The sequence below is a fragment of the Pseudophryne corroboree genome, chromosome 7 (assembly GCF_028390025.1).
Source record: "Pseudophryne corroboree isolate aPseCor3 chromosome 7, aPseCor3.hap2, whole genome shotgun sequence".
Lineage (NCBI taxonomy): Eukaryota > Metazoa > Chordata > Amphibia > Anura > Myobatrachidae > Pseudophryne > Pseudophryne corroboree.
Genome location: NC_086450.1, coordinates 53,753,767 through 53,777,109, shown reverse-complemented (window position 1 = coordinate 53,777,109; position 23,343 = coordinate 53,753,767). Strand labels below are relative to the sequence as shown.

At 47.4% G+C, this 23,343-nt stretch overlaps 1 protein-coding gene and 1 long non-coding RNA gene across 5 annotated transcripts in view; one reads left to right on the top strand and one right to left on the bottom strand.

Moving 5' to 3' along the window:
• The window catches only part of LOC134944538 (uncharacterized), a 33,632-nt gene extending 19,585 nt beyond the window's left edge, over positions 1–14,047 (bottom strand). The window contains exon 1 of the long non-coding RNA XR_010181893.1: positions 13,927–14,047. This is a non-coding gene — a long non-coding RNA (uncharacterized LOC134944538). The remainder of the gene's footprint in view (positions 1–13,926) is intronic.
• MREG (melanoregulin) overlaps positions 1–23,343 on the top strand; it is a 157,957-nt gene that overhangs the window by 92,854 nt on the left and 41,760 nt on the right. For 2 of the 4 annotated variants that reach the window (XM_063933169.1, XM_063933166.1), the window contains exon 3: positions 14,234–14,327. In XM_063933169.1, coding sequence (XP_063789239.1) covers positions 14,234–14,327 — 94 coding nt within the window. Of the gene's footprint in view, positions 1–13,628; positions 13,929–14,233; positions 14,328–23,343 lie in introns of those variants that run through there. The other 2 variants (XM_063933168.1, XM_063933167.1) reach the window with 2 other exon arrangements.

Below are 23,343 nucleotides of genomic sequence, written 5' to 3'. Positions count from 1 at the left end.
CCAGTTGCCCCGCAGGCGACTGGCGGGAGACTTTGTGTTGGGCACACTTTGCGCAGGAGGCAATAAATTCCATAACGTCCTTCTTCAGAGTTGGCCACCAGTAGGACCTAGAAATAAATTCAAGGGTTTTTTGAATGCCTGTATGTCCAGCAAAACGGGAAGCATGGGCCCAATGCATGAGCTTCTTCCTTAGAACTGGCTTAACAAAACTTTTCCCTGGTGGAGGCGTAGAGTCCATCCCTACCGTGGAGAATGCCAACGGATTAATAATAGGATGCTTGTCTGCAGACTCGGACTCATTTTCTTGCTCCCATGAGCGGGAAAGGGCATCGGCCTTACGATTCTGAGAACCCGGACAGAACTGGAGTTTAAAGTCAAACCTAGAGAAGAAAAGTGCCCATCTGGCCTGACGAGGATTCAGACATTGTGCGCCTTTGAGATATAAAAGATTTTTGTGGTCGGTAAGTATGGTGATTGAGTGGGAAGCTCCCTCCAACAGGTATCTCCACTCCTCCAGAGCGAGCTTGATGGCTAGCAACTCCTGATCGCCAATGGCATAGTTGCGCTCAGCTGGGGAGAACTTCCGGGAGAAGAAACTGCAAGGATGTAGATGTCCATCTTTGGCCCTCTGGGATAACACTGCTCCTACTCCAACGGAGGAGGCATCTACCTCTAAGATAAAAGGAGAGTCGGTGTCGGGCTGTTTCAGAACTGGTGCAGAGATGAACCGTTGCTTCAGAAGGTGAAAGGCCTGTGTAGCTTCCTCGGACCACTTGGACTGATTAGCACCTTTCTTGGTTAATGCAGTGATAGGCGCCACAATGGTGGAAAAGTCTCGTATAAATTTTCTATAATAATTGGCGAACCCTAAGAACCTCTGGACCCCTTTGAGGCTTAAGGGTATAGGCCAATTCTGGATTGCTTGGAGTTTCTCAGGATCCATCTCTAGTCCGGAACCGGACACAATGTAACCTAGAAACGGAATGGTTTTAACTTCAAACACACACTTCTCCAATTTACAATAGAGGTGATTGACACGGAGACGGGAAAGAACCTCTTTTACCCAGAAACGATGATCTTCGAGATTATTAGCAAAGATGAGGATGTCGTCTAGATAAACCACGACATGGCGGTACAAGATGTCCCTGAAAATCTCATTCACGAAGTGCTGGAAGACTGCTGGAGCGTTGCTCAATCCGAAGGGCATGACGAGGTACTCATAATGTCCGTCACGGGTGTTAAAGGCGGTCTTCCACTCGTCACCCTCACGGATTCGGATGAGATTGTAGGCACCCCTCAAGTCCAGCTTTGTGAAAATAGTTGCACCACTAACTCTATCAAAGAGCTCGGTAATCAGGGGTAAAGGGTATCGGTTCTTGACGGTAATGTCGTTCAGACCTCTGTAGTCGATGCACGGACGCAGACCACCGTCTTTCTTCTTAACGAAGAAGAAGCCTGCGCCGGCTGGAGAAGAAGATGGTCGGATGAAACCCTTCGCCAGGTTCTCTTTGATGTACTCTTCCATGGAGTGTGTCTCAGGCAGAGACAACGGATAAGTTCGACCTCGCGGTGGAACCTTCCCTGGAATGAGGTCGATTGGGCAGTCCCATTCTCTATGAGGAGGAAGCATGTCAGCAGAGGCTTTACTGAACACGTCCGTGAAGTCTTGATATGGAGGAGGCGGAACATCAGATGATCTGGGGAAGGAAGAACAAACAGGAAGAACTTTGGCTAAACAAGTCTCAGCACAGGAGGGACCCCATGCCAGTATTTGCGTAGTCGTCCAGTCAATTGATGGGTTGTGGAGACGGAGCCATGGAAGGCCTAAAACCACTGGATGTGTGGCTCTTGGAATCACTAAAAAAGAAATATACTCAGAATGAAGAACTCCCACTCTCAGACGAACTGGAAGAGTCCTTAAGGAAATGACTGCGTCAAAAATCTTGCTGCCATCCACGGCAGTCAAAGAGATGGACGAGGACAGTCTCTCGGTGGGTAGGGACCACCGTTTAACATAAGCTTCGGTTATGAAATTCCCAGCTGCTCCGGAATCAAGGAGGGCAATGACGTTCCTGTAACGTTGAGCAATTTGGAGCGACACTGGGAGGTTACAGTCACGAGGAGATGGAGAGGAGATCATTACTCCTAGCCGGCCCTCTCCTTGGCGAGCTAGGATCTGGAGTTTCCCGGACGTTTGGGACAGGCATTGATAGTGTGCGACGGAGCTGCACAGTAGAGAAAGAGAGACTCAGAGAGACGTCTTCGGCGCTCAGCGGGAGATAGACGGGAACGACTAATTTGCATAGGTTCATCATTGGATGGAGATGGTTGACGAGGAGGAGGAGCAGAAGATTTAGGAGTAGATGATCTTCCTCGCTCGGTTGCTCTCTCTCTGAAACGTAGATCAACCTTCGTGCAAAGAGAAATTAGCTCATCCAACTTAGAGGGCAAGTCTCTGGTAGCTAACTCATCCTTGATGCGTTCTGATAAGCCATGCCAGAATGCAGCATACAGGGCCTCGTCGTTCCATGCCAGTTCGGATGCCAGGATTTTAAACTGTATAAGATACTGTCCCACAGTACGTGTTCCCTGGCGTAAACGGAGAATCTCAGATGAAGCAGATGTTATCCGGCCTGGCTCGTCGAAGATGCGCCTGAATGTAGCTACAAAGTCAGTATAGGAGGATAGCAGGGGATCAGACTTCTCCCATAAAGGTGATGCCCAGTCAAGGGCTGAGCCACTGAGAAGGGAGATGATATAGGCAATTTTGGTACGGTCACTGAAGAAATTGCCAGGTAGAAGCTCAAAGTGGATTTCACATTGATTGAGAAATCCCCTGCAGAACCTTGGAGATCCATCAAATTTTTCTGGTGTTGGAAGATGAAGATGTGGACTGGAAATGGGTAAGGTGGGTGGGGTTACAGCTGGTGTCACTGTAGTAGACGCACCGGACGTGCCAGGTCCACGGAGGGTCGTTTGAATCCCATCCAGCCGTGTAGAGAGATCCTGGAGACAGCGGATGATGTGGCCCTGTGCAGCCTCCTGATGTTCAAGTCGGGCTGCCAGTTCTTGCATCGGCCTGGTCGCTTGATCCTGGTCTCCGGCTGGATTCATTAGGTCAGTGCTTACTGTCACAACTGAGGGCCTGAGCTGACGGGAGGCAGCCTCAGTTGTAGGGGCTGAGATGTAACGGAACCTGGGAGGTTGTATCAGACCCCTAGACATGTAAGTAACATGTAGAATAACTGCCCGAAGGCGTGACCACGACAACCAGGATAAAAGTCAATGATGTTTATTATGACAAACTCCGTAACACAGCAGCAGTAAAGGAAACATAAAAGTCAACAGAGGATAAATACAATTCCTGGGTACTACAGGGTGGCAAGGGCCACAGGCACTGGTAGTGTGAGACAGTTCTTATAATCTTCTAGTTGGAAAGTCCTTACCAGGCCTGACTGTAGCAATGGAGAGAACCCAGGATCGTACCAGCTGGTGTTCCAGGAAAGGCTGGGCTGCTGAAGATAAAACGGCTGCTGTGGATACTGGCTGGAACCAGACTGTTGTTGGTACGGAGTGGATACTGGCTGGAACCAGTTAAATAATAAACAAACTTGAGAGCGATTAAATAATAATGAAGTTTGGAGTTTGAGAGCGGTGAAATAATAATACCGGTGGAGAGTGGTAAACTGCAGAAAGGACACCGGCCCTTTAAGAGAAGCTGTACACTGCTGGAAGCTGGGCTGGAAGCAGGTGATTGATAATGAAGTTTGGAGTTTGAGAGCGGTGAAATAATAATACCGGTGGAGAGTGGTAAACTGCAGAAAGGACACCGGCCCTTTAAGAGAAGCTGTACACTGCTGGAAGCTGGGCTGGAAGCAGGTGATTGATAACTGGAAACAGGTGAGTCCAGAATGGATCGGAGAGTCAGGCTACACCGCAGATGGAATGCTGGTGCGGGTCTCTATAGCAGAAGTCTGGAGACAGGAGCTGGAACCTGGAAGACAACCACAGGAGAGAGACAAACTGGAACTAGGTTAGACAACCAAAGCACTGACGCCTTCCTTGCTCAGGCACAGCTTACTTATACCTGCAGCAAGGAAGGGGTTGGCTAGGCAATTATGCAAATCAACAATACAGACAGCAGATTGGTGGAAATGCTCAGATGACAAAATCCAAGATGGCTGCGCCCATGCAGACACTTGGAGGGAAGTTTGGTTTGTAATCCATGTGAGAATTGAAACAGTAATGGCGACGCCGGCCACAGGAGACAGGAGACGCCAGACTGACAAGCGCACATTTAACCACGCGGGCACAGCGGAGGCCGCGGCTGATGAAATCACCACTCTGACATTCTGCATGTGGAAACTCAGGAACAGCGGGATCCGGTCCTGGAACGCTGAGCCAGCCTTAGGAGGCATCTGAAGGGTAAGTAATGGCGTCCAGATACCCGGATCGTGACAGCACCCCCCCCCTTTAGGAGTGGCCCCAGGACACTTCTTAGGCTTTAAAGGAAACTTTGCGTGGAAATTTCGGACCAAGGCAGGAGCATGGACGTCTGAGGCATTGGTCCAAGAGCGTTCTTCAGGACCATAGCCCTTCCAGTCAATGAGGTATTGTAACTGACCGTAACGGAAACGTGAGTCCAAAATCTTGGCCACCTCGTACTCGACTCCCCGTTGAGTCTGAACTTTGGGAGCTGGAGGAAGTGCGGAATGAAACCGATTCAGGATCAGCGGTTTCAACAAAGAAACATGAAATGTCCTGGGTATTTTCAAGAAGGATGGTAACTGTAACCTGTAGGCAACAGGATTGATGACTTGTTCAATCTTGAAGGGTCCGATGTAGCGAGGTGCAAATTTCATGCTGGGAACTCTCAACCTCAAATTCTTCGTGGACAGCCACACACGATCACCCACCTTGAGAGCAGGAACCGCTCTACGCTTCCTATCGGCAAACTTCTTATACCTGAATGAGGCTTTAAGCAGGGCTGCGCGGACGTTCCTCCAGTTATTTGAAAACTGACGCAAGGTGACATCCACTGCTGGAACAGAAGTTGCGGGAAGCGGTTGGAATTCTGGGACTTTAGGGTGGAATCCATAATTAATGAAGAATGGTGTAGAAGAAGATGAGGAATGGTATTGATCGTTGTGGCTGAACTCGGCCCAAGGAAGGAGTTGAACCCAGTCATCTTGAGGGGAAGACACATATATACGGAGGAAGGCCTCCAAGTCCTGATTCACCCTCTCGGTTTGACCATTGGTCTGAGGATGGTAAGCCGTGGAAAACTTTAACTTGACTTGGAGGGCTTGACACAAACTTCGCCAAAATTTGGCTACAAATTGTACTCCACGATCCGAGATGATCTCTTCAGGAAGACCGTGAAGTCGGAAGATCTCTTGTATAAACACTTGAGCCAACTTGGAAGCTGACGGAAGACCGGTGAGACGGATGAAATGTGCCATCTTAATGAACCGGTCAACTACCACCCAGATGGTATTAAACTTGTTGCAGATAGGTAGATCGGAAACAAAGTCCATCGATAAATGGGTCCAAGGTCGACGGGGAACAGATAATGGAACCAGTTGCCCCGCAGGCGACTGGCGGGAGACTTTGTGTTGGGCACACTTTGGGCAGGAGGCAATTCCATAACGTCCTTCTTCAGAGTTGGCCACCAGTAGGACCTAGAAATAAATTCAAGGGTTTTTTGAATGCCTGTATGTCCAGCAAAACGGGAAGCATGGGCCCAATGCATGAGCTTCTTCCTTAGAACTGGCTTAACAAAACTTTTCCCTGGTGGAGGCGTAGAGTCCATCCCTACCGTGGAGAATGCCAACGGATTAATAATAGGATGCTTGTCTGCAGACTCGGACTCATTTTCTTGCTCCCATGAGCGGGAAAGGGCATCGGCCTTACGATTCTGAGAACCCGGACAGAACTGGAGTTTAAAGTCAAACCTAGAGAAGAAAAGTGCCCATCTGGCCTGACGAGGATTCAGACATTGTGCGCCTTTGAGATATAAAAGATTTTTGTGGTCGGTAAGTATGGTGATTGAGTGGGAAGCTCCCTCCAACAGGTATCTCCACTCCTCCAGAGCGAGCTTGATGGCTAGCAACTCCTGATCGCCAATGGCATAGTTGCGCTCAGCTGGGGAGAACTTCCGGGAGAAGAAACTGCAAGGATGTAGATGTCCATCTTTGGCCCTCTGGGATAACACTGCTCCTACTCCAACGGAGGAGGCATCTACCTCTAAGATAAAAGGAGAGTCGGTGTCGGGCTGTTTCAGAACTGGTGCAGAGATGAACCGTTGCTTCAGAAGGTGAAAGGCCTGTGTAGCTTCCTCGGACCACTTGGACTGATTAGCACCTTTCTTGGTTAATGCAGTGATAGGCGCCACAATGGTGGAAAAGTCTCGTATAAATTTTCTATAATAATTGGCGAACCCTAAGAACCTCTGGACCCCTTTGAGGCTTAAGGGTATAGGCCAATTCTGGATTGCTTGGAGTTTCTCAGGATCCATCTCTAGTCCGGAACCGGACACAATGTAACCTAGAAACGGAATGGTTTTAACTTCAAACACACACTTCTCCAATTTACAATAGAGGTGATTGACACGGAGACGGGAAAGAACCTCTTTTACCCAGAAACGATGATCTTCGAGATTATTAGCAAAGATGAGGATGTCGTCTAGATAAACCACGACATGGCGGTACAAGATGTCCCTGAAAATCTCATTCACGAAGTGCTGGAAGACTGCTGGAGCGTTGCTCAATCCGAAGGGCATGACGAGGTACTCATAATGTCCGTCACGGGTGTTAAAGGCGGTCTTCCACTCGTCACCCTCACGGATTCGGATGAGATTGTAGGCACCCCTCAAGTCCAGCTTTGTGAAAATAGTTGCACCACTAACTCTATCAAAGAGCTCGGTAATCAGGGGTAAAGGGTATCGGTTCTTGACGGTAATGTCGTTCAGACCTCTGTAGTCGATGCACGGACGCAGACCACCGTCTTTCTTCTTAACGAAGAAGAAGCCTGCGCCGGCTGGAGAAGAAGATGGTCGGATGAAACCCTTCGCCAGGTTCTCTTTGATGTACTCTTCCATGGAGTGTGTCTCAGGCAGAGACAACGGATAAGTTCGACCTCGCGGTGGAACCTTCCCTGGAATGAGGTCGATTGGGCAGTCCCATTCTCTATGAGGAGGAAGCATGTCAGCAGAGGCTTTACTGAACACGTCCGTGAAGTCTTGATATGGAGGAGGCGGAACATCAGATGATCTGGGGAAGGAAGAACAAACAGGAAGAACTTTGGCTAAACAAGTCTCAGCACAGGAGGGACCCCATGCCAGTATTTGCGTAGTCGTCCAGTCAATTGATGGGTTGTGGAGACAGAGCCATGGAAGGCCTAAAACCACTGGATGTGTGGCTCTTGGAATCACTAAAAAAGAAATATACTCAGAATGAAGAACTCCCACTCTCAGACGAACTGGAAGAGTCCTTAAGGAAATGACTGCGTCAAAAATCTTGCTGCCATCCACGGCAGTCAAAGAGATGGACGAGGACAGTCTCTCGGTGGGTAGGGACCACCGTTTAACATAAGCTTCGGTTATGAAATTCCCAGCTGCTCCGGAATCAAGGAGGGCAATGACGTTCCTGTAACGTTGAGCAATTTGGAGCGACACTGGGAGGTTACAGTCATGAGGAGATGGAGAGGAGATCATTACTCCTAGCCGGCCCTCTCCTTGGCGAGCTAGGATCTGGAGTTTCCCGGACGTTTGGGACAGGCATTGATAGTGTGCGACGGAGCTGCACAGTAGAGAAAGAGAGACTCAGAGAGACGTCTTCGGCGCTCAGCGGGAGATAGACGGGAACGACTAATTTGCATAGGTTCATCCTTGGATGGAGATGGTTGACGAGGAGGAGGAGCAGAAGATTTAGGAGTAGATGATCTTCCTCGCTCGGTTGCTCTCTCTCTGAAACGTAGATCAACCTTCGTGCAAAGAGAAATTAGCTCATCCAACTTAGAGGGCAAGTCTCTGGTAGCTAACTCATCCTTGATGCGTTCTGATAAGCCATGCCAGAATGCAGCATACAGGGCCTCGTCGTTCCATGCCAGTTCGGATGCCAGGATTTTAAACTGTATAAGATACTGTCCCACAGTACGTGTTCCCTGGCGTAAACGGAGAATCTCAGATGAAGCAGATGTTATCCGGCCTGGCTCGTCGAAGATGCGCCTGAATGTAGCTACAAAGTCAGTATAGGAGGATAGCAGGGGATCAGACTTCTCCCATAAAGGTGATGCCCAGTCAAGGGCTGAGCCACTGAGAAGGGAGATGATATAGGCAATTTTGGTACGGTCACTGAAGAAATTGCCAGGTAGAAGCTCAAAGTGGATTTCACATTGATTGAGAAATCCCCTGCAGAACCTTGGAGATCCATCAAATTTTGCTGGCGTTGGAAGATGAAGATGTGGACTGGAAATGGGTAAGGTGGGTGGGGTTACAGCTGGTGTCACTGTAGTGGACGCACCGGACGTGCCAGGTCCACGGAGGGTCGTTTGAATCCCATCCAGCCGTGTAGAGAGATCCTGGAGACAGCGGATGATGTGGCCCTGTGCAGCCTCCTGATGTTCAAGTCGGGCTGCCAGTTCTTGCATCGGCCTGGTCGCTTGATCCTGGTCTCCGGCTGGATTCATTAGGTCAGTGCTTACTGTCACAACTGAGGGCCTGAGCTGACGGGAGGCAGCCTCAGTTGTAGGGGCTGAGATGTAACGGAACCTGGGAGGTTGTATCAGACCCCTAGACATGTAAGTAACATGTAGAATAACTGCCCGAAGGCGTGACCACGACAACCAGGATAAAAGTCAATGATGTTTATTATGACAAACTCCGTAACACAGCAGCAGTAAAGGAAACATAAAAGTCAACAGAGGATAAATACAATTCCTGGGTACTACAGGGTGGCAAGGGCCACAGGCACTGGTAGTGTGAGACAGTTCTTATAATCTTCTAGTTGGAAAGTCCTTACCAGGCCTGACTGTAGCAATGGAGAGAACCCAGGATCGTACCAGCTGGTGTTCCAGGAAAGGCTGGGCTGCTGAAGATAAAACGGCTGCTGTGGATACTGGCTGGAACCAGACTGTTGTTGGTACGGAGTGGATACTGGCTGGAACCAGTTAAATAATAAACGAACTTGAGAGCGATTAAATAATAATGAAGTTTGGAGTTTGAGAGCGGTGAAATAATAATACCGGTGGAGAGTGGTAAACTGCAGAAAGGACACCGGCCCTTTAAGAGAAGCTGTACACTGCTGGAAGCTGGGCTGGAAGCAGGTGATTGATAATGAAGTTAGGAGTTTGAGAGCGGTGAAATAATAATACCGGTGGAGAGTGGTAAACTGCAGAAAGGACACCGGCCCTTTAAGAGAAGCTGTACACTGCTGGAAGCTGGGCTGGAAGCAGGTGATTGATAACTGGAAACAGGTGAGTCCAGAATGGATCGGAGAGTCAGGCTACACCGCAGATGGAATGCTGGTGCGGGTCTCTATAGCAGAAGTCTGGAGACAGGAGCTGGAACCTGGAAGACAACCACAGGAGAGAGACAAACTGGAACTAGGTTAGACAACCAAAGCACTGACGCCTTCCTTGCTCAGGCACAGCTTACTTATACCTGCAGCAAGGAAGGGGTTGGCTAGGCAATTATGCAAATCAACAATACAGACAGCAGATTGGTGGAAATGCTCAGATGACAAAATCCAAGATGGCTGCGCCCATGCAGACACTTGGAGGGAAGTTTGGTTTGTAATCCATGTGAGAATTGAAACAGTAATGGCGACGCCGGCCACAGGAGACAGGAGACGCCAGACTGACAAGCGCACATTTAACCACGCGGGCACAGCGGAGGCCGCGGCTGATGAAATCACCACTCTGACATTCTGCATGTGGAAACTCAGGAACAGCGGGATCCGGTCCTGGAACGCTGAGCCAGCCTTAGGAGGCATCTGAAGGGTAAGTAATGGCGTCCAGATACCCGGATCGTGACATATAGTTTTTGATGTGTCAGACTCCACAGTCTCGTTCAGTGAGGAAAGCAGGACATACATAAAATAGGGAATATCAGGTAGACAGAATAAATGCACAGGAAAGAGATAGAACAAATGTTTAAATTCTGATGTCATAAATAAACAAGAAAATATCTGACATATACATATGTATCCGAAAATATATGCTATGTACCCTTAATAATCACACGTTCTAGCCTTGAGAAAAAGCAGCAGTGACATTTTGTACGAGTGTTGCTTGAAGGGAATTGTGGAGTGTGGATATGTAAAGGTCTCATGTGCCTGCCTTCATTATTTAGCTTGCAGTTTTCTATTTAAGTTTTGTTTTGAGATAATTTAAAATGACACCCGTGCTCTGTTTTGAAATCGGAGAACATTTTTAGAAAGGTATCTGCTTACACCTATCAGCACTCAGCAGACCTGATTTTTCCAGCAATTACTACTTTCAGGTACTTCTGCAGATATGCTGTGTATGTCTGTGTATGTCCCTGGGCATGCGAGCACTTCTTGGTAAATACTTTACACGTCAATGAGCACATAAACACTTCATAAGAAATTGAAGAGAATCAGGGAGGGAGGTCTACTGGCCAGGAGTCCAGGAGGACTTCCCAAAACATGGGCGTTTCATGGCCATTCCGGAAGAGTAGGCATGCGTGATCAGTAGAGTAATCCACACTTTACGGCTTTATTTCAAAGCTAATTAAAAGAATACCAATTAAATACTTGCATACTTTCTTTCAAATGTTTAAAGAAATAGCTGTCCTTTGAAGGTAATGTCGAAGTCGAAAATATTAAATTTACACTCACCACGTGCAAACACCACACAGAGTGGCCTCTGTGCGGGCGCATAATCGCATAGATGTGCGTAGAATTGTAATATTCATAAATACTGTAATTACTGTACTCTTGATATTCGGCGGGAACCCGGTGGTGGAAACCTGCAAGCACACCTGGACCAAGCATCGCCCACTTATTCAAACCAACCTATGACCCCTCATGTACTGCAAATGACCTGCCCCTTGACCTATGGAAGAAGAGCTTACATTTCCTTTTGTATTGTATTTTGGACCCATTGTATAAAAGAGAGGCTCCCTGACCAGGCACCAGTCTATTCTCTGGAGGTCATCTTGCTAAGACTGACTGAGACCTGGATCCGGTAGCGCTGGCGAACAAACGTATGTACTATTGGTTGTAGCTCTTCTCTGTAATATTGTTGTATTTTCTACTTCTATCTCTTGAGTAAACATATTGTTGCTGCGTTGGACCACAGCATAACATTTAACTACTGGTGTTGCATTCCATTCTTGTTTGGGGAATAAGGTGTATTTAGCCACACGTGTCGCTGTATTGTGCGCATAGCGTGTCGGCGTGTATACGCAACGTGCATACACAATGTAGGGGTTATTGTTTGCATTCAGCGGCCGCAGCGGCCCGTACCACAGAGTGTTTAGGTATTATTTTTCCTTGAAAGTAAATCGACATTTACAGTAATAATGGAGGAAACAACAGAGGAGGTGGAGGCAGGAGGTTTCAAGAGAGTGCAGTTTTTCAAGTAGCCCATAAAAGAAGAGAGGTAGCTTCCAGCTAATATTTCTTTAACATAGTCTATAAAATGATGTTAGTTATGTGCAACTTCCCCACTTTATCTCTCTCAAAGGTTTGATACATCTCCCCCAGAGAGAGACAAAGAAAAGGAGTAACAATTTGAGACTTGAACAGGGAAAGAAGGGTAGAGGCAGGGGAAAGGGAAAGGGGAGAGATATGGGGAGAAGCACTGGTGTATCTATAATGGGTGCAAGCTGTGCGGAGCCCACAGGCCCCTATGTCAAGGGAGGCTCAAACATGCTCCATCTACCTCAGGCATGTCCAAACTGCGGCCCTCCAGCTGTTGTGAAACTACATATCCCAGCATGCCATGACACAGTTTTGCTGTCAGAGAATGCTAAAGCTGTGTCAGGGCATGCTGGGATGTGTAGTTTCTTAACAGCTGGAGGGCTGCAGTTTGGACATGCCTGATCTACCTGATGTGGGCTGGAGAGCAGCAAATAGCCCTCAGAAAATGGCCGCCGCGGGCCCCCTCCTCTCTTAAAGCACCTCTGGGGAGAAGGAGGGGAAGTGAGAGTCATGGGATAAAACAGGGGAAGAAAGAGAGATGGGGTAAAAAGAAGAAAGTGAGATAAATAGAAAGAGTGGTAAAGACAGGAGAAGAGAGGAAGATGAATGGGTGGGGAGGGGGAGATAGAGACAAGGATTAATACAAGGGAGGGGGAAGCACAACAGCTAGCGTCCCAGTGAAGAATCCAAGGGGTATATTAAATAAGGTGTGAGTTCTTTAAAAGTGGAGATGTTGCCCATAGCAACCAATCAGATGCTAGCTATTATCTTCTAGAAGCAGCTAGATAAATGTTAAGTGGAATCTGATTGGTTGCTATGGGCAACATCTCCACTTCTAAAATAAAACCTTGCACCTTAGTAAATATACCCCCAAGAGTCTCGAAAATGTTACTACAATAATTATGTGTGTGTGTATATACAGTATATGGCAGCCCTTCCAGAAGCTACAGCAGCAGCTGATATCATTAATTAAAACTGTTCTTGATGGATTTTTTTTAAATCATTTTTATTTCTTATAAATAATATAATATAATTAATATTAATAATTAATATATTAATAACTAATATGTTTCTCCTTCACAGTAATTGGTCAGCAGAGTTCCCTAAAAGTGCATACACACTTGCCGAGAAAGTAAACGACATCGCTCATTTTCACCCTTCCTGAGCGACGTTGTTTACTTTCTCGGCAAGTGTGTATGCCGCCGCCGACAAGCGATGTGCGGCCCTGCAGGCCGTTATTGACCCTCGCTGGCGGCCTTGCATGCAGCTCAATTTGTACCATCATCCAAGAACTGCATGCATGGCCCGGCAGCGACGTGAACTCGCTGAGCGATATGGTCGTGGTATCGCTCAGTGTGTATACCCTGCCGCCGACTGCCCTGCCCGGGAGGGGGAAACAGTAGGCGATGTTGCTCACAGAGCACGTCGCCTAGTGTGTGTACCCACCTTAAGTACGAGTCCTGATAGAAGTGTTTTCCTGTAAGCGTTGTTTGTTTGTTTTATTTGCAATGTTTCAGCTTGACGTGTTTGTAATTATCACACTGTCTTCAGCCCTCCTTATAACAACGTAATGGTAACGCAGCTTATTGGTCTGGCCAGCTGGGTAATAAAGGCAGTGATTGTGTGTGATGATTAGTGCCAGCTACGTGCTGGTTACACATCAGGGCGGCAGATGTATTAACCTGGAGAAGGCATAAGGAAGTGATAAACCAGTGATATGTGCAAGGTGATAAAGGCACCAGCCAATCAGCTCCAATATGTAAAATAAAAGTTAGGAGCTGATTGGCTGGTGCCTTTATCACCTTGCACATATCACTGGTTTATCACTTCCTTATGCCTTCTCCAGGTTAATACATCTGCCCCTTATAAATCCCTTACACAAGGTGGAACCACTGCTCCTGTGACTCCAATGCAGCATATCATTGCAGAATCACCACCCACTGACTCCACAATCAGAAACCAATGTGGTTCCTCTCCTACTAAAGTCCTACCCCCACTGAATATTCATGTTACCCAGCCTGGGACAGAAGTGGGGCAATGCATTATACAAGTAACATACATACCGGTTCTCAAAGTTGCAAAACAAGTTGTGACAGAGCAAAGTTTGTCAGAAGAGAAAGTGATACAATATTATATATACACCCAGGTCCCAGGGAGGTTCTGATCAGCCAGCCAGAGACATAGCAATGCAGGCAGCCCAGGACTGAGCCCAGACCAGTGATCCCAGCAGCACTGGAAGCACAGTACAGTATTTACTCACATGTATGATGTCTGTTTCCCTAGGACTCCTCTCACCTCAGCTGATTGCATAGTTTATGCTGCACCCTATGGCTATAGCCAGTGCTTGTCCTCTTCTCAGGCTGCAACCTCCTGCTTAATCCTATCCCAGCACAGCATAAAGTATTCCCCTTTCCTGGGTGTTTGTTTTGTGCCTGCTGCCTCCCATGGACTGACATGGGAGCTGTGTGATCCAGACATGCAGGGGAAGAGAGGGTTGTGTATAGCATGATGGCTGCAGGGTAGTCTCCAGCCCTCTCACTGCAAATTGTTCTTTTACTTTGTGACAGAACCCATGGGTCTTAAGGATTGGCTGTGCGCCTTCTGTTGTGTCAAAGTGGGGTGCCTGGACTATCCCAAAAACGAGAAGCAGCCTTTAGTCAAGTAAGTAACTCTTCTTATTTCTTATGAATAATATATGTGTGTATGTATGTGTGTATATATATATATATATATATACACAGTGTATATATTTGTGTGTGTATGTACAAGTTACATGTTCTGTTTTCTGTGATGCTTGTTCGGACCTTCTGATGAGCCAGGGCATCCACAGCAATATCATTGTCATTAATCTAATTAGTTCACTTGTGAGGTCGCCTGAGGGTGAACTGCTGCTTGGGGTTAGTTTTCTGTCCTGCTATATGCACATGTTATGTAGTGTGTACTGTATCTCACATTTTACTATGGGATATCTACTGTTTTCAAAGACGCAGTGGCTGATTCTGAGTAAGAAGGATCTGCGTCAGTTTTCCATCTGGTGTAGGTAGGGTTGCTCTAATATTACCTTAAATTGGGGGCACATATGGATTACATAGGTTCTGCGGCTGATTAAAACCAGGTGAAATGCAGACTGAAAGCCAGCCAGCCACAGAACCTGTATAATTCATACCTGTCCCTGATTAAAGGGATATTATGGCAGCGCTAATCTGGCGTTTTATCCATGTTTGCTGTGCTATGCTAATGAGATTAAGCCAGTTCTACAGCCATGCACCTGAATGCGGAAAGCCTGGAACACCCATTTTGTGCGGCCGATGTCACAGCCATCATTAGTACTAATGAGATTTACAGCAACCCCCAACTACAGGGGATGCAGTCAATTTACCTCCAATCAAAATCCTGATGGTCGAAATCACGACAGCAATTGACCGACTGTCAAAACCCAGACAAGGTCAAAATGACGACATGTAAAATGCCAACAGGTCAAAATGCCGACATGAGTTTTTAATGATTTTTTCGTTAAAACCTACTATTTCATACTTTACCATCCCAGTGGACCTGCATGGGGAATATAATAGTGTGCCGAGCGCAACGAGGCACTGTGCCCGAAGCATGGCGAGCGCAGCGGTACATTTTATATGGTGTCCATGTCGACCTATGTTGACATACACACAAAAAAACAATGAAAATCACATGTCGGTATTTTGAACTGTCGGCATTTTACATGTCTGTATTTTGACCTTGTCTGTATTTTAAATGTCGGAATTTTGTCCATGTAGGTATTTTGACCGTCTGTCAATTGCTGTTGGGATTTCGACCGTCAGGATTTTGATTGGAGGTATTTCATACCGATCCCAACTACAGGCCCACAACACTCGCTTAAGTAGGAACAGTTTTATGAGTCTGCATGGTCCCCTCCGAGTCACAGCCCAGGAACGGTCAATACATTTCACACTCCTCCCGGTAGAGATGTGGTTCTTGTCATAGGCGTTTCTATAATGGGTGCAATGTGTGCGGTGCCCCTGGGTCCAGGTGGGGGGCACACACTTCATCCATTTTTAATACTTGCCTTTCCGGAGTCCACCATCGGGCGCTGCTGTCACGGCGAAAATCGCTGCCAAAATGTTTACCACGCATGCGCAGTAGCCAAATTGGTCTCCGGAACATGGTGGGCACCATGTTTCCGGAGACCTGCGCATGTGCAGTAGACTCTGGCACAATGCCGGAGACTACTGCGACGTACAGAGGAGGGGGCCCACCTCCTCTGTTAAAATGCCCCTGACTCTTGTGTACCTATGCGGCCACGCATTGGCAGAACAACCTTTAAATATTTTGAAACATGCGCGGGTGCTGAAAATTGCTAAACCCATCCCCATTGCTGGACGCTATAGAGCCTCTGTGGCAGTGCCTGAACAAAGTCATTAATAGTATTTTAAATCTGTTCTTTATTATTCTTGTTATGTACCTATCGCCTGTACACACAGCGGGGGCTAGGGTTACCACCTCATCCCTTTAATTCTGGACACATATTAATTACACAGGTTCAGTGGCTGATTAAAACCAGATGAAATGGAGTCTTGAAGTTAGCCATCCACAGAACCTGTGTAATTAATATGTCCAGAATTAAAGCGATGAGGTGGTAACCCTGGCGGGGGCAGACATTTTGTGGTCTGAACCAATATGCAAAATATCAATTTACCTGGAAATAATGACATCACTGAAGCATGGTCTCCAAAATGATGTCATCCAGTCTACATGACAATCATACAAGTGGTCTAAAACCTATAGAACCAGCAACCATGTCTGCAATATTTATGTCTGTACTCTGCACTATACTCCCCACATATACAGCCTAAGATTTGGGCACACACACATTTTGCCCTATATGAATACAGTACAACAGTGGTTCCCAAACTCAGTCCTCAAGGCACCCCGATGGACCAGGTTTTCAGGATAACGATGCTTGAGCACAGGTGACCTAATTAGTACCTCTTTCATTTTTATTAAACCATCTGTGCAGCATTAGCTGACAGGATTATAAGAGGCAATGGGCCTAATGCAGATCTGTTCACTCGTTAGCAATTTTTTGCAGTGCTGCGAACAGATAGACACCGCCCATAGGGGAGTGTATTTTAGCTTTGCAAGTGCGAACGCGTGTGCAGCCGCCCTGTACAAAAACAGCTTGTGCAGTTTCTGAGTAGCTCTGACCTTACTCAGCCGCTGCGATCACTTCAGCCTATTCGAGCCCGGAATTGACGTCAGACACACGCCCTGCAAACGCTTTGACACGCCTGCATTTTTCCAACCACTCCCAGAAAACGGTCAGTTGCCACCCACAAACGCCCTCTTCCTGCCAATCTCCTTGCGAACGGCTGTGCGAATGGTTTCTTCGCTAGAAACCGTGCACAACAACGATCCACTTTGTAACCGCATGGCGCGCCTGGGCATTGCGGTGCATATGCATGCGCAGTAGCTACCCGATCGCTGTGCAGCGAACAACGCTAGTGAGCGAACAGATCTGAATTAGGCCCAATGTCATTCAATTCTGAGACCCAAGCCTCCAGAGTTCCACCTACCTTCACTTACGTCCTGCATATGAAGTAGCGAAACATTGAAGATGTTTATATGTGTAGGTCATTTTGAAGGTGATCTTGGCACTCAACCCTTGGGCCAAGCAGGCTGATTATACTGTGCATGTCTAGCACCCCCCCCCCCCCCCCCCCCCCCCCCATGTCACCCTCTGGAGAATGGCTCTGTACTGAATAATTAATATCTGGACAGGCGCTGGTTATTCAGCATTGCCTACAAGATCTAGAACATCAATTGGTTTCCAGCTACCACACATATAATTGTGGTTTAGATATCGGTCTTGCAGTTTTCCCTCCGCTCCACTTCCCATAAGGTAGAGTGCCTTAGTGCATTGCATCTTGCAGCAGTGGACGTTTTCATCTGGCAGTGATCAGTGATGTCTCTGTTGCGGCCTGTCACATGAGATTAGATTTATCAAATGACAGGAATTGGTAGGACTAGATCATTATTTCCTGTAAAATTCCAGGTTTTAAAGCAGTTATGCGTTGCTGTGCGCCATGATAAAGTAATTGTTATTTAAATCTAGTTTAAAACAGGATTTTAATACCTACCGGTAAATCCTTTTCTCCTAGTCTGTAGAGGATGCTGGGGTCCACTTCAATACCATGGGGTATAGACGGTTCCGCAGGAGTCATGGGCACTTTAAGACTTTTCTAGAGTGTGAACTGGCTCCTCCCTCTATGCCCCTCCTCCAGACCTCAGTATAGGAACTGTGCCCAAGGAGACGGACATTTCGAGGAAAGGATTTACTTTTAAGTTAATGGTGAGATTCATACCAGCTTACACTTCAACCATGTCGCACACATGGCAGTCAACAAAACACATGCCAACGGGCATGAACATTACAGTAACCGTGCTGAAAACTTTTTTAACAAAATAACAACTGCAGGTAAAGTATGCACTGGGCTGGGTGCCCAGCGTCCTCTACGGCAGTGTTTTTCAACCACTGTGCCGTGGCACACTAGTGTGCCCTGAGCAGTCTCCAGGTGTGCCGCCATAGAAGCACAGCCAGGCCCGTCAGTGTTTTGCCGCTACTGAGGCCCTGGAACGATCAATACTGGTGGGTTTAGTGGTTGCAGAGCCAGTTCTTATTTTAGACCCAGGCAGTGTTGGGCTCTTCTGGCTTTCTCAGATGTGGCTCAGGCGTTACCTATGGAGAAGCTGCAACATGACATCATAGGACATGCAACTGCACCATGCATCACCATTATATTTGAATGTGCCTTGGCAATACTTAAATCTTGTTCAGTGTGCCGCGAGTTGTAAAGGGTTGAAAATCTCTGCTCTACAGACTAGCAGAAAAGGATTTACCGGTAGGTATTAAAATCCTGTTTTCTCATACGTCCTAGCGGATGCTGGGGTCCACTTCAGTACCATGGGGTTATACCAAAGTTCCAGTACGGGCGGGAGAGTGCGGATGACCCTGCAGCACCGATTGACCAAACTTGAGGTCCTCATCGGCCAAGGTGTCAAACTTGTAAAACTTAGCAAACGTGTTTGCCCCTGACCAAGTAGCTGCTTGGCAAAGTTGTAACGCCGAGACCCCCCGGGCAGCCGCCCAGGATGAGCCCACCTTTCTAGTAGAATGGGCATTCACTATCGGTATCACATTCACATTCGGTATCGGCAATCCTGCCGTGGAATGAGCGTGCTGAATCGTACCTCTGATCCAGCGCGCAATGGTCTGCTTAGAAGTAGGACACCCAATCTTGTTGGGAGCATACAGGACAAACGGAGCCTCTGTTTTCCGTATCCGAGCTGTTCTTGCGATATAAATTTTCAATGCTCTGACCACATCCAGAGACTTTGACGCAGCGAAGGTGTCAGCAGCCACTGGCACCACAATAGGTTGGTTTATATGGAAAGAAGAAACCACCTTCGGAAGAAATTGCTGACGAGTTCTTAACTCAGCCCTATCTTCATGGAAGGTCAAGTAAGGACTCTTGAGACAAGGCCCCTATCTCAGACACCCTCCTTGCGGATGCCAAGGCCAACATCATGACCACTTTCCAAGTGAGAAACTTCAACTCTGTCTCCTGTAGAGGTTCAAACCAATCCGATTGAAGGAACTGCAACACCACGTTAAGATCCCATGGTGCCACTGGAGGCACAAATGGAGGTTGGATGTGTAGAACCCCTTTCACGAATGTCTGAACTTCTGGAAGGGAGGCCAATTGTTTCTGAAAGAAAACGGACAAAGCTGAAATCTGGACCTTGATTGAACCCAATCTTAGGCCCGCATCCACACCTGCCTGCAGAAAATGGAGAAAACGTCCTAATTGAAACTCTTCCGTAGGAGCCTTCTTGGATTCACATCAAGACGCATATTTTCTCCAAATACGGTGGTAATGTTTAGACGTTACCCCTTTCCTGACCTGATTCAGAGTGGGAATGACTTCTTTTGGAATACCCTTTCGGGCTAGGATCCGGCGCTCAACAGCCACGCCGTCAAACGTAGCCGCGGTAAGTCTTGATACACACACGGCCCCTGCTGCAGCAGGTCCTCGCGAAGAGGAAGAGGTAGCAACTCCTGAAGATCTGGATACCAAGCTCTCCTTGACCAGTCTGGGACAATGAGGATCGCTCGAACCCTTGTTCTTCTCATGATCTTGCTCACTTTTGGTATTAGTGGAAGTGGAGGAAAGACATACACCGACCAAAACACCCACTGGGTCACTAGTGCATCCACTGCTATTGCTTGAGGGTCTCTCGACCTGGAACAATATCTCTGAAGCTTCTTGTTGAGATGAGATGCCATCATGTCTACTTGAGGAACTCCCCAAAGACCTGTCACCTCTGCGAAGACTTCTTGGTGGAGGCCCCATTCTACTGAGATCGTGTCTGCTGAGGAAGTCTGCTTCCCAGTTGTCCACTCCAGGAATGAAAATTGCTGACAGAGCTCTTGCATGTCTTTCTGCCCAGAGGAGGATCTTTGTCACCTCTGCCATCGCCGCTCTGCTTTTCATTCCGCCCTGACGGTTTATGTACGCGACTGCTGTTACATTGTCCGACTGGATCTGCACGGGTTGAACTTGAAGACGTTGTCCCGCTTGTAGAAGGCCGTTGTAAATGGCTCTCAACTACAGAACGTTTATGTGAAGACAGGTTTCCTGACTTGACCATCTTCCTTGGAAGCTTTCTCCCTGTGTGACTGCTCCCCAGCCTTGGAGACTTAAATCCGTGGTTACTAGGACCCCGTCCTGATTCCCGAACCTGCGTCGCTCTAGTAGGTGAGAACTGTGTAGCCACCACAGGAGCGAAATTCTGGCTTTGGATGACGGGATTATCTTCCGGTGCATGTATAGGTGGGATCCGGACCACTTGTCTAACAGGTCCCACCGGAATACTACCATCTTTCCCAACAACCGAATGCATTGATGAATCGACACTCTTGATGGTTTCAGAATTTGTTTGACCATTCTCTGGATTTCCAGAGCCTTTTCCACTGGAAGAAATACCCTCTGTACTTCTGTGTCCAGTATCATCCCGAGAGAGGACAATCTTGTCGTCTGTTCCAACTGTGACTTTGGAAAATTTATGATCCAACCGTGTTGTTGTTGAAGTACTGTCAGGGAGAGTGCAATGTTCTGCACCACTTTTCCCTGGACCTCGCTTTTATCATGAGATCATCCAGGTAAGGAATTATATTGACTCCTTTCTGTCGAAGGAGGACCATCATCTCCGCCATCACCTTGGTGAACACCCTTGGTGCCATGGAGAGTCCAAACAGCAACGTCTGAAATTGGTAATGACACTCCTGTATCGCAAATCTCAGATAAGCTTGATGAGGAGGATAGATGGGAACATGTAAGTAGGCATCCTTTATGTCCTCTGACACCATGAACTCCCCTTCCTCCAGACTGGAAATCACGGCCCTCAGAGATTCCATCTTGAATTTGAACCTTTGTAGGTAAAGATTCAGAGATTTCAGGTTTAGAATCGGTCTGACCGAGCCGTCCGGCTACAGAACTACAAAGAGGCTTGAATGAAACCCTTCTCCTTGTTGTGACAAGGGAACCAGGACAATGACTTGATCCTGACATCATTTTTGTATTGCTGCTGCTACTACTTCCCTGTCTGGGAGAGAAGCTGGCAAGGCCGATTTGAAAAATTGGCATGGGGGAACGTCTTGAAACTCCGTTTGTACCCGTGGAACACAATTTGTAAGATCCACGGGTCCATGCCAGAATGAACCCAGAACTGACTGAAAAGTTTCAGATGTGCCCCCACCTGAGCGGACTCCCGCAAGGGAGCCCCATCGTCATGCTGAAGATTTGGCAGAAGCAGGGGTTGATTTCTACTCCTGTGATCCTGGAGACACGCTGCAGACTTTTTTCCTTTTCCCCTTCCTCTACCCGCAAAGAAAGGGGACCCTTTACCCTTTTTGTATTTATTGGGCCGAAAGGACTGCATCTGAGAGTGATGTGTCTTTTTTCGCCGGCGCAGGAGCATAAGGCAAGAATGTCAACTTACCTGCGGTAGCTGCAGAAACTAAGGCATCCAGCCCATCTCCAAACAAGGCCTCGCCTTTATACGGGAGAGCCTCCATATTCCTTTTGGAATCTGCGTCAGCATTCTATTGGCGAATCCACAACGCCCTCCTTGCTGAAATAGCCATGGTAGCGGCTTTTGATCCCAAGAGCCCAATATCTTTCATGTCTTCTAGTATATACACAGCAACGTCTTTGATATGACCCAACGTTAGGAGAATCTCGTCTCTATTGTGTCAATCTCTGATGACAAGTTTTCTGACCACTTTTCAATAGCACTACTCACCCACGCACAGGCAATGGTAGGTCTGAGTAGTGTCCCATTGGCCACATAAATAGATTTTAACGTAGTCTCTAACTTGCGGTCTGCCGGTTCCTTTAGGGACGTCGTCCCAGGAGCAGGGAGAATCACCTTTTTGTTAATCGTGACAGGGCACGGTCTAAAACGGGGAGTGACTCCCACCTTTTCCTATCCTCTGCTGGGAAAGGATAAGCTACCTGAATTCTTTTGGGAATCTGAAATTTATTTTCAGGGTTTACCCAGACTCCCTCAAAGAGAGTGTTCAGCTTATGAGATGGAGGAAAAGTTATGTTAATTTTCATTTCTTTATAAAAGTAAGCCTTCTCCTGAGGTAAAGGAGGGGCCTTCGTAACTTCTAACACCTCCTTTATAGCAACAATCATGTACTGAATGTTTTTTGATAATTTTGAATCTGTTCCCCTGGAATCACTAGTGTCGACACAGGAATCAGAGTCCGTGTCGGTATTAGTTTGTACTACTTGTGCAAATGACCTTTTATGTGACCCAGAGGGGTCGCCTGTGGATGAAAAAGCAGAACTATTAAAAATCACATCTTCCACGGATTTTCTCCAGTTTTCTGCATGAGACTCAGACTTATCCAATCTCTTACTGATATGATTCACACTATCACGTAATTCTTTCACCCATTCAGGCTCGTGGCTTGTGGCAGCGCCACCACATTACAACTCTGTGTCCCTAAAATGGCTCCCTCGGGGGAAGAGCTCCCTGCCTCAGACATGTCACCACACGTGCACAAACACACTACAGACACTCCGGGGCTTATAGGGGACAGACCCACAGTAAAATATGTCAGGAGGACACAGAAAGGATTTGCCAGTTCACAACTCAGCGCCAATATAAAATCCCTGTGTAATATAAAATGTCCACAGAGACCTGTAGTGCTTTTATAATGTCAAATTATACAATATAGCACCAAATACACTGTGCCTCCCCTTATTTACACCCTGATACTTGGTTCAGAAGTGGAGGAGGACCAGCGTTTCTTACCCTGCAGCCTGCTTGGAGAAAATGGCGCTGAGCAGTGTGCTGGCTGACTGAGGAGGACTGACTGAGGAGTCCCACCCTCTGTAATGGCGCGTTTACTTTCCCCTCAGAATTTTTCACTAAAATATTTATTTATAGTGGCGGGGGTGCAGGATTGTGCCACGGCATAATATGCTACTTTTGCCAGTGTAAGAGTAGGTTTTCATGCTGCCCAGGGCGCGCCCCCACCCCTGCCCTGCACCCTGCTGTGCGCTGTGTATGGGTAGCATGTCCGCGCAGCGTTCCCGCTCGCCGCGCG